At 44.3% G+C, this 11,096-nt stretch overlaps 1 protein-coding gene across 1 annotated transcript in view; it reads left to right on the plus strand.

Moving 5' to 3' along the window:
• LOC310640758 (GRIN2-like protein) overlaps positions 1 to 2,650 on the plus strand; it is a gene marked incomplete at its 3' end in the record, with an annotated part of 4,026 nt that extends 1,376 nt beyond the window's left edge. The window contains exon 2 of the mRNA XM_083363276.1: positions 981 to 2,650. Coding sequence (XP_083219402.1) covers positions 995 to 2,650 — 1,656 coding nt within the window. The 5' untranslated portion in view covers positions 981 to 994. The remainder of the gene's footprint in view (positions 1 to 980) is intronic.
• Between the last annotated feature and the right edge of the window lie 8,446 nt (positions 2,651 to 11,096).

Raw genomic sequence — 11,096 nt, forward strand, 5'->3', positions numbered from 1 at the left:
ATCTACCATCTATCTATCATCTATTTGTCTGTCTATCTATCTATCTATCTATCTATCTATCTATCTATCTATCTATCTATCTATCTATCTACCATCTATCATCTATCTATCTTCTCTCTCTCTCTCTCTCTCTCTCATCTATTATCTATCATCTATCAATCTATCTACCATCTATCTATCATCTGTCATCTATCTATCTATCTATCTGTCTGTCTGTCTGTCTGTCTGTCTGTCTATCTATCTGTCTGTCTGTCTGTCTATCTATAAAATCTATTATCTATCATCTATCAATCTATCTACCATCTATCTATCATCTATCTATCTATCTATCATCTATCTGTCTGTCTGTCTATTTATCTGTCTATCTATCTATCTATAAAATCTATTATCTATCATCTATCAATCTATCATCTATATCTATCTATCTATCTATCTATCTATCTGTCTGTCTGTCTGTCTGTCTGTCTGTCTGTCTGTCTGTCTGTCTGCCTGCCTGCCTGCCTGCCTGCCTGCCTGCCTGCCTGCCTGCCTGCCTGCCTGCCTGCCTACCTACCTACCTACCTACCTATCTATCTATCTATCTATCTATCTATCTATCTATCTATCTATCTATCTATCCCTTTCTAACCAGGGAGGTCCTTTGAGAAGCTGTTCTCCTCTTTTATAGACTTCATCTAGTTTGGCATTTGAGACCAACAGTGTTTACAGGGTTCCGTCTTTAGACTTCAGACACCTAGAAGTGTCTGAAAGCTCCCCAAACAAGTGAAGCCCCAGGAGATCCCTGCTGCAGGAAAGAACACAGTAAGCACGGTTTCGAAAGCCCCATTGATTTAAATGCTCCTCAAGCGCCTCGTGCTCTGAAAACCGTAGCTCGGGCGTTGGATGCTGCGCAATGCAAGGAGGGGAATCCATTGCCCAACTCGAACCAAGCTCTCTCTAGCCTCTGAGTTGACTGCTAATCCTGTCTTTTCCTCCTCTAGTGCTGCCCCTGACCATGGCGAATAAAGACCGCCAGCTCCACATCCACTCCATGGGGGAGACCTTGAACTGCCTCTATCCGAATAATCTGAGTGTCAACTGCCACCCTCTGCCAAAGGGCTCCACAAACCTAGAGGGCATCAGGCAAGGAAGTTTTGAAGAAGGTCATAGCCGCCCATGGGATCGCCCCCAAAGCCTTGGCGGTTCTCTTTGCCAAGCCCAGGAGAAGGGGACCCCTGCGGGAAGACTTCTCAGCAGCTTCTCTCCACAAGACAATGCGCAGCGTCCCATCAGAAACGGCAGCCACTTCTTCAGCGTTGAGCAGTCCCCAACATCCGAAGAAGGGATGATGTGTCCTAGAACCTACCTCCAGGGCAGTCCTGCTGAGAAGTTAACTCCAGCCTCTGGTGCCAACCTCCAACATCAGTGGACAATGGCGGGTCCTGGAGTTGCGGTCCGCAGAAGCTTTTCTGACTTCGCCTGTACCTGCAAGCAGCCGAGTCCCACCTTCCGCCTGGAGTCAAGTGCCACATCCCCTTCCATAAGTTCACACAGTGGTCACTTGGCTTTGGCAGACAGACTGAGGATTGCAGGACTGAGATACAGAGTGGACCCTTATGAAAACAGCCCAGATTTGCAAAGCCAGAGGGTGGCACCTGCTAATGTCTTTCACCAAGGTGCTACACCACACAACGTTGCTATTTTTACAGACTCCGGAGCATATCACACAAATGTCCTCAGTCCGAGCGCTCCTAGTTTCTCCAATAGGACAATGCATGCCCACAGTGGAGTAGGACCTAGTGGCAGCTTTTCAACTGGAATGGTGACCATTTCTAACGGTACCCCTCTGCCCTACAACCGATGCCATGTGTCTTCTGCAAAAGAAGAAGGCACCCTTCCTGCCTACTGCCATTCCTTACCAATACCTTCTCTTCAGTTTACTCCGAGGCTGGTGTGCTCAGCTAATGAATTGGGTGAAGAACAAGCCAACCCTGAGTGTTGTTCCTCTTTGCTTGCTACTGAAGTCTCCTCCGTGAATGGGTCAGGTCTGGAAGCCAACCACAGTCTGGGATGCTGTCGGGCCCACGGGGAGCGTGTGCTGCATTCTCAGCCTTGCAGACGAGCAAGCATGGCTCAAGAGGAAATGAAGACCATGTATGTGGTGTGGAACAGCCACCAAGGCGGGGTTGAGACAGTCATGAAGACCAAAGACACCTGGACCATGACGTCTATGAATGATCTCACCCAGGGATTCCAGTCTCCGCTGGACTACAGGGATGCGGAAGTCCAGACGTTCCCAGGAAAGGAATGCAAGTCGGTGGCAACCAGCCCATCTGTTCTGGCAGAAGGCCACCCTCATGTGTTCCCGGAGGTTAATCTGAAACCAGAGGCCGAGGCCGAGAAGTCGCCCGTGCGAGACGTCAGGTGGGACGATGAAGGCATGACCTGGGAAGTCTACGGGGCAGGGGTTGATCCCGAGGAGCTTGGACTGGCCATTCAGAAGCACTTGGAGTTCCAGATAGAGCAGTCCCAGATGGAGCCGGAGGAGCTCTCTGCAAAAGCTCCTGAGAAACTGCCCACCAAAGAGGAGAAAAGGCTCTCCTTTGGGATGGTGATGCATTGTCTGAGGAACCCAGCCTGCTGTGCACGGTCCAACATGGCAGTGGAGTGAACCCCGTGCAAAGACCATCGTCCCCAAACTGCCAGTGAATAGTGGGGTCAAGGGTGCCCCAAGAGCTAAAGCTTCAGGGAGGCCCCTTGATGCCCTGTACCTTCACAGCCCTCCTTGGACAGGACAGGCCTCCAAAAAAGAAGGGGGAAGGAACCATCACCACCGCCATCACCACCACCTCTTTCTCTGCAGCCTCTCTTGAGGCAATGACGATCCTGCATCAGGAGCACCAACGCCCGTACTACTTGTTCCTTCTCTCCTCTCTAAAAGTGGAGAGAGATGGGATGGGGCTTGCTGGTGGCCAGCCTCATCCTGCTCTCTTGAGACCCTTGATGGGTCTCCTGCAGCACTGGCAGGGAAGGAGCGCCACTTGACCATCCTTCTTGGCTTCTCCTACCTCAATTGCTATACCACGAGGTCTTTCTCACTCCTGCCCCAGGGCCTCCCTTTTGCGCGGAGGCCCACAAAGATCTACTGTTTAGATCTCACAATTACACCAAAATACCGGTCTGGCTATCCACCCTTGAAGCGATAGTTTACCCAAATCTGTTTGATTTGGGTAACATAATCTCATACAAGGATATTCTGAATGAGGAGGGGGAATTGAAACTTAGGAATGAACTAGAATTACAAGGTATAAAACTCGATTGGTGGGCCTACTTACAAATCCAATCGAGATTTAGGAAGGATAAAAATGAATGGGGGATATATACCTCTGAAACAGCATTGGACAAAATATTATTGGGACCGGACTCTAAACAAATAAGGAATTTTTATAAATTACTTTTGGGATATAAGCTGTTTGAAGAGCAAGTGAAAGACCCCATGTTGATCTGGGCTAACAATTTAGGACATAACATCGACCTAGATACTTGGCAAACAATTTGGGATAGGAATAAAAGGATAACACTGGCCTCATCGTATAAAGAAAATTTATTTAAAATGTTTTACCGATGGCATCTCCCCCCAGCCCGCTTAGCAAAAATGTACACAACAGTATCTCCCAAATGTTGGAAGTGTTCTGAAGAGATAGGCACATACTTCCACACGTGGTGGTCTTGCAGTAAAACACAAAAATTTTGGAGAATGATTTGGATTTGGCTGAAAGAAATATTGAAACAAGATCTGGAGTTTAGTCCAGAACTTTTCTTGTTGGGAATCACGAAAGAGAAATATCCTAAAGATGTGCTATACTTAACGATCCATATTATCACAGCAGCTAGAATATCATTTGCGCAAAAATGGAAAAAGAATGAGATCCCAGGACAAAAAGAGGTTATTAGGAAAATTTGGGATTGCGCTGAAATGGACAGATTAACTTTGGAATTAAAGAATAAAGATCAATCAGACTATTATAGAATTTGGAACAAATTGTATCTTTGGATGGATAAAAAGAAAGGTCTCTATTAGGTTTTACAGACTAGCTCACTGTTTTAAATATTGTGGTATTTCACCGATTTGTAATCTAAGTGTATTTAAGTGTATTTTTGATGTACATATATACATGTATATATATATATATTTAAACATTGTAGACAAAAAGGTTTGTCAGCTCGCTGGTACTGTGTCCAATGTTTTTAAATAATAAATTTAATAAAAATTTAAAAAAAAAAAAAAAAGATCTACTGTTTCTCCTGTGCAATACAGGATGTCCTCTTGGAACTGAGCTGGCCACTACAGGAATCTCCTCTACCCACCAGAGATGCTACGGAATACTTTCTCAAAGGACAACCTAGTCCTAGTCCAGGGGGGTAGGCAACCTTGGCTCTTTTATGACTGGTGGACTTCAACTCCCAGAATTCCTGAGCCAGCCATGTTGAGGGGAAAGGGAGAGGTTTCCAAGCTGAGCCATGCTGGCTCAGGAATTCTGGGAGTGGAAGTCCACGAGTCATAAAAGAGCCAAGGTTGCCTACTCCTGGCCTAGGCACTACAGAGGTAGCAAACTCTTCATTTCAGCCTGCAGACAGTACAAAATCTTACTTGTGGAATAACCTTGGTGCATTTGATGGGGAAGATCATTCCACTTACACAGACCTTTCCTCAGCTTTGTAAGGATTTCTGCTCCTACAGTCTACTAGGGCAGCTCCCTTCATTTTTGCTTTTCATTTTTGCTTTTCATTTTCCTTTGTTTTTGGTTTTCCGGAAGAACTGAAACGCCCGTCTCCAATCTGGATCAGCAGTCTGAGTCTTCACATACTTCTTATTGTGTCATGTTCGTGGTGTATGTCAGTGTAAACCTGGGTTCTAAACAGGAGGTGACTAAACAGCAAAATATATATATATAACTTTGCCTCCAGAAGCAGACCAGGAGGTTAAAAATTCATGCAGAATATTATTGCCTTCTCTTTTTTTTACCTGCACCTTGTCATCTTGAATAGCAGGGAATTTTGCTCTGAGAAATCAGGATTATGACATTATTCCTCCTTCTCTGAATCAAAAACTGCGTAGTTTCCTTTCCTGTTAGATCTCTGGGAAAAATGGAACCTTTTGTTAGCTAAGTGAATGACTGACAACAGTTTAAGTATATCACAATCTCCTCTCTGTAGTTATTAGAATCTCTTCCTCCTGTTGATGTGTGTGTGTGTGTGTGTGTGTGTGTATTTCTACATTGATTGTGGCCTAGATTTTGTACTGTCTCAATGTCGTTTGTATCACTGAAATACTAGAGTGAATGCCGTTTTATACGTTTCATACCAATGCAAATAACTTGCAAGCAATGTATTAAATAGGCAGAGGAACACATTCTTACAGACTTATGCAGAATAGCAGAGTTGGAAGGGATCTTGGAGGTCTTCTAGTCCAACCCCTTCTCAGACAAGAAACATCCAATCTCCTCTTCAAAACGTTCCAGCGTTGGAGCATTCACAACTTCTGGAGGCAGGTTGTTCCACTGACTAATTGTTCTCACTGTCAGGAAATTTCTCCTTAGTTCTAAGGTTGCCTCTCTCCTTGATGAGTTTCCATCCGTTGCTTCTTCTCCTGCCATAGATCAACCCCCTCTTGTCTATGGAATTAAGAGAATCCATTTTATAAATGTCTTTTTTCCCCCCTTCCTTCTAGATGGAAGAAGTTTTAAGTCCCCGTATGGTTTTGTAGACATGATATTTTGAAAGAACGTTCCTCGCAATTTTCTTTGGTCCACGAGGACTAACACTCTTGAGGATAGCATTGCTTAGCGACACGGTGAAGCAAGGAACAAACACACAAGAGTTACCAGAGGACCGAATGGCTACTTTACAATGAACGCTTAGCCTTAACTTAACCTCCACCTGTTCTGTGATATAGCTACTTCTGCTTCCTGGCATAAGACGTAATTATCCTGTTGAATTGACATCTACAAAGCAGGCTGCAGTTTGTTGAGGAAGGACAAACAGATAATGAATTCAATCTCTGGCAAATGAAGATTGAGTTAGTAAAACAGATGCTTGCTTCTTCCAGTGTGGGTTGTGTCCTGTCACAACAGCTTATCTTCAAGGGATGTTCCCCTTTGGGTGTCTGTAGGAGGGAAAGATGGTGTCACAGGCACCGTGATGTCACTGGACAGCCGGCGTCGTTGGTCATGACGACATGGTGATGGCTATGATCACTGGGAGTTGAGGCCACTGTCTCTGTGGTCCCAGAGAGAGATCTTGTCCTGCAGGCATTGGCCAAGAGGTCCATGCAGAGGCTACAAGAGTGCTTCTCAAACTGGGCCCCTTGAAGGTGTTTGAACCTCAACTCTCAGAGTTGGAGATGTGTGGACTTCAACTCCCAGAAATGCTGGCTGGGGAATTCTGGGAGCTGACCTCCATCCATCTCCTAACTGCCAAGGTTGAGAAAGGCCGAGCTGGACGTGAGTCTTATGGAGTCTAGTGGCTGGGAAAGGGCGACATCTGCATTGTTTTTTTCCCCAAAATCACCCCAAGGGATCAACGCCAAGAAGATTGCCGAGTCCTAAGCCCCAATTTCGGTGCTCTCCGATGCACTAATCCCATTGACCGTGTGACCTAACCAGATGTTATCTTCCCGCTGATCGGATTCTCAATAGATCACAGAGCTTGCGTCATCTTAAGTAACGTTGGCTCGGGGTGGGGGCGGGGGATTGGCACGGATGGATGAAAAGGAGAAAGGTCTAACGATGCTTTGGGTTTGACCAGAGACAAGAAAGAAGGGTAAGCATAAGAAGAGCAAAAAAACTGCCCAGGATGAATAATAATAATAATAATAATAATAATAATAATAATAATAATAATAATAATAATAATAATAATAATAATAATAATAAGAAGAAGAAGAAGAAGAAGAAGAAGAAGAAGAAGAAGAAGAAGAAGAAGAAGAAGAAGAAGAAGAAGAAGTTGGAAGGGACCTTGGAGGTCATCTAGTCCAACCCCCTGCTCAGGCAGGAAACCCTATACCATTTCAGGCAAATGGCTGTCCAATCTCTTTAAAACTTCCAGTGTTGGAGCATTCACCACTTCTGGAGGCAGGTTGTTCCACTGGTTAGTTGTTCTAACTGTCAGGAAGTTTCTCCTTAGTTCTAGGTTGCTTCTCTCCTTGATGAGTTTCCATCCGTTGCTTCTTGTCCTGCTTTCAGGCGCTTTGGAGAATAGCTTGACTCCCTCTTCTTTGGGGCAGCCCCTGAGATATTGGAAGACTGCTATCATGTCCCCCCCTCGTCCTTCTCTTCATTAAACTAGACATACCCAATTCCAGCAACCGTTCCCTATATGTTTTAGCCTCCAGCCCCCTGATCATCTTGGTTGCTCTTCTCTGTACCCTTTCTAGAATCTCGACATCTTTTTTACATCGTGGTGACCGAAACTGGATGCAGTGTTCCAGGTGTGGCCTTAGCAAAGCATTGTAAAGTGGTATTAGTACTTCACTTGATCTTGATCTCGTCTCAGGTCCGATTGTTTAGCAAGATAATCCACCTGACGCTGTTAAAAACATTGATTTAATGACTCTTTGAGTTGAATGCAGCCTAAGTTCCTTCGGTGGAAAAGCTCTTTCCTGCCACCTCGTGTTCACCTGTGGGCACAGCTCCCGAAATACGATTAAATATTGTTTTAATCTGCAAAGGGCAAGCAACATTCCCAAAGACGGCATACATAAATTAAGAACCAGCGAGGCTCGTACTGTAACATGGCTGTGGAGTTGCCCAAGGCTTCTTCTGTGGGCTACCAAACTAAATGCATAAAATTAATACCGTAGAACGAGGCTGAATTACAGCCCTCCCCCTCACACAACATGCTAGCGCAGGGGTAGGCAACCTCGGCTCCTTTATGACTCATGGACTTCAACTCCCAGAATTCCTGAGTCAGCCATAGGAATTCTGGGAGTTGAAGTCCATGAGTCATAAAAGAGCCGAGGTTGCCTACCCCTGCGCTAGAGACTATGCAAAGTCATCAAAGAGGTAAACACAGGGCCTTTTAAGTTTCTATTAGAAGCTGTTTGTGGATCAAAAGTACAGGCTTATCTACGACTTAGTCTCACATGATGTTTTCTGAGAGTTCAACTGGGAAAAAGTTAAATTTGGTGGTTAATGGAAGTGTTTATACTTATTCAGGGTGTTATTTCATTTTATGTTATTTTTTTCCTTCCACGTGTAGCCTAGAGTCCTGGGATTTCCTGGTGGGGTCCTATCCAAAGGTCAACCTCCTAGTCCGATCCTACTTGGATTTTTATGAGGTCAACTCTTTGTCCTTGGGAATTCTGGGAGTTGAAGTCCACGCATCTTAAAATTGCCAAAGTTGGGAAATACTGCTCTATTACATGGCTGGGAGATCAAGTGTCACACAATTTCGCTCCACTTTGGATTTAGAGGATTTTAATTGGAAAAATGAGGTCACTTTCATTCTCTAGTTCTTCCCGGGAGAATTTGAAGCCTTCATGTTGCAGCTTAAACTGTTCTCATTCACAATCCATTTCATTTTCTGTTTTAACTGCTTCACACTCATTACGGTCATTTGTATATTAGAATAGAGTAGAGTAGAGTAGAGTAGAGTAGAGTAGAGTAGAGTAGAGTAGAGGAATAGAATAGAATAGAATAGAATAGAATAGAATAGAATAGAATAGAATAGAATAGAATAGAATAGAATCTGGAAGGGACCTTGGAGGTCTTCTAGTCCAGCCCCCTGCTCAAGCAGGAGAACCTATACCGTCTCAGACAAGTGACTGTCCAGTCTCTTCTTAAAAAACTTCAGTGATGGAGCACCCACAATGTCTGGGGGTAAGCTGTTCCACTGGTTGATTGTCTTCACTGTCGGGAAGTTTCTCCTTAATTCTCGTCCTTCCCTCTGGTGCTCTGGTGAACAACCTGGCCCCCTCTGCCTTGTGGCAACCCCTCAAGTACTGGAACGCTGCTATCATGTCTCCCCTATTTCTTCTTTTCTTTAGACAGCCAAACCCAAGTCCCGCAGCCGTTCTTCGTATGTTTTGGTCTCCAGGCCTTGGATCATCTTAGCTGCTCTTCTCTGCACTTTTTCCCAAAGCCTCAACATCATTAATCTAATGTGGTGACCAAAATTGGCTGCAGTATTCCAGGTGTGGCCTTACTAGGGTTCTATAAAGCGGTACTAAAACCTCACATGAGCTTGATTCTATGCCTCTGTTTATACTACCCAGGATTGCATTAGCTTTTTTTGGCTGCTGCTGCACACGGCTGGCTCACGGTTAAGTGATCGTCCATAAGGACTCCAAGGTCCCTCTCACAGTCACTGTTTTAAAGCCAGGTCTCACCCCATCTGTATTTGTTCCTATGGTTTTTCCTGCCTAGATGTAAGACTTTGCTTTTTCTATTAACAGTGGAAGTTTTTAAGAAGAGACTGGACAGCCATTTGTCTGAAATGGTATAGGGTTTCCTGCCTTAGCAGGGGGTTGGACTAGATGACCTCCAAGGTCCCTTCCAACTACTATCTTCTTCTTCTTCTTCTTCTTCTTCTTCTTCTTCTTCTTCTTCTTCTTCTTCTTATTATTATTATTATTATTATTATTATTATTATTATTATTATTATTATTATTGTCAATATTTCTGCAAATCAGGATGGGCCATGGAATAGGGAGATGCAGGGCATACGAAAACTGTACCTAGAATGAAGTGCAAAACTGCAACACACACCAAGACATATTTGTGATTGTTTGCTACAAGGCTTTGGGAGCATGAAAACGAGCACTATTTCTCCTTTCTTTTATATCCAGACCCTTGCCATCAATTCCCCACCGGATGCTTCTCCTGAAAACTGAATTTAATCGTATAACTTTAATTTATTTATTTATTTATTAAATTTTTATACCGCCCTTCTCCCGAAGGACTCAGGGCGGTGTACAGGGCAATATTAATTTGTATTAACTTGGTTTAAAAAGTAGCCAAGCAGATAGAACGGTCACTGCCCCCTTCATTTCTAGCTTATTTGTATTCCCCATGATGTAAGGGGTTTTCTTTTTGTAATATTTTGTTCTTCCTACCAGGAATTCAAAGTTGGAATATTGTTGATAAAGCAAAAAGCGTGACAGAAGCGTGACCGAAAGAAAGGCCTTTTTGTGGCATTAAATGCAGAACTAGACACTGACTTTTAAAAGCCACCCGGGATTCTTTTTAACCATTGAGACCACTATGCAAATAGCTAGTGCAAATGTCTAGCAGTCAAAAGAATTTCTTCGTCTTTTGGAAATAATCTCATACTGGATCTCAACTCCCAGAGGGCAAACTCCCATTTCCTGTAAAGGGAAACAGTAAATGCCCATTGCTCCTTAAAAGAGTGGACTGGTTTTGTCAGAGGCAAAAGTTCATTTCTGGTGGGCAGGCGAACTTATGGAAATCACGCAGGTGTGCAATGAAGAGAGAGTTTATATGGAAAGGTGCCCCAGGCACAGGTTAAACTATAAAAGGTAAAGGTAAAGGTTCCCCCGCACATGCATGCTAGTCGTTTCTGACTCTAGGGGCCGGTGCTCATCTCCGTTTCATAGCCGAAGAGCCAGCGCTTGTCCGAGGACGTCTCCGTGGTCATGTGGCCGGCATGACTAGACGCCAAAGGCGCACGGAACGCTGTTCCCTTCCCACCGTAGTGATCCCTATTTTTCTACTTGCATTTTTACGTTGCTTTCGAACTGCTAGGTTGGCAGAAGCTGGGACGAGTAACAGGCGCTCACTCTGCTACGCGGCACTCGGGATTCAACCCGCCAAACTGCCGACCTTCTGATCGACAAGCTCAGCGTCTTAACCCACTGAGCCACCACGTCCCTTACATACACACACACACACACACACACACACACACACACACACACACACATATATATGTAAATTATTCAAATTGCTAGTTGTGACTATAGCCTGCGGATAGCCTTGGGTGAGGCTGAAACAGGAAAGAAGATTTAACTAGCAAGGTATTCAAAAAGACTTGACAAATACTTAACACACACACACTCTCTCTCTCTAAGAAGGAGCAATTTAATACAACTAATTTAA

Source organism: Vipera ursinii (genome assembly GCF_947247035.1).
Source record: "Vipera ursinii genome assembly, chromosome: 5".
Lineage (NCBI taxonomy): Eukaryota > Metazoa > Chordata > Lepidosauria > Squamata > Viperidae > Vipera > Vipera ursinii.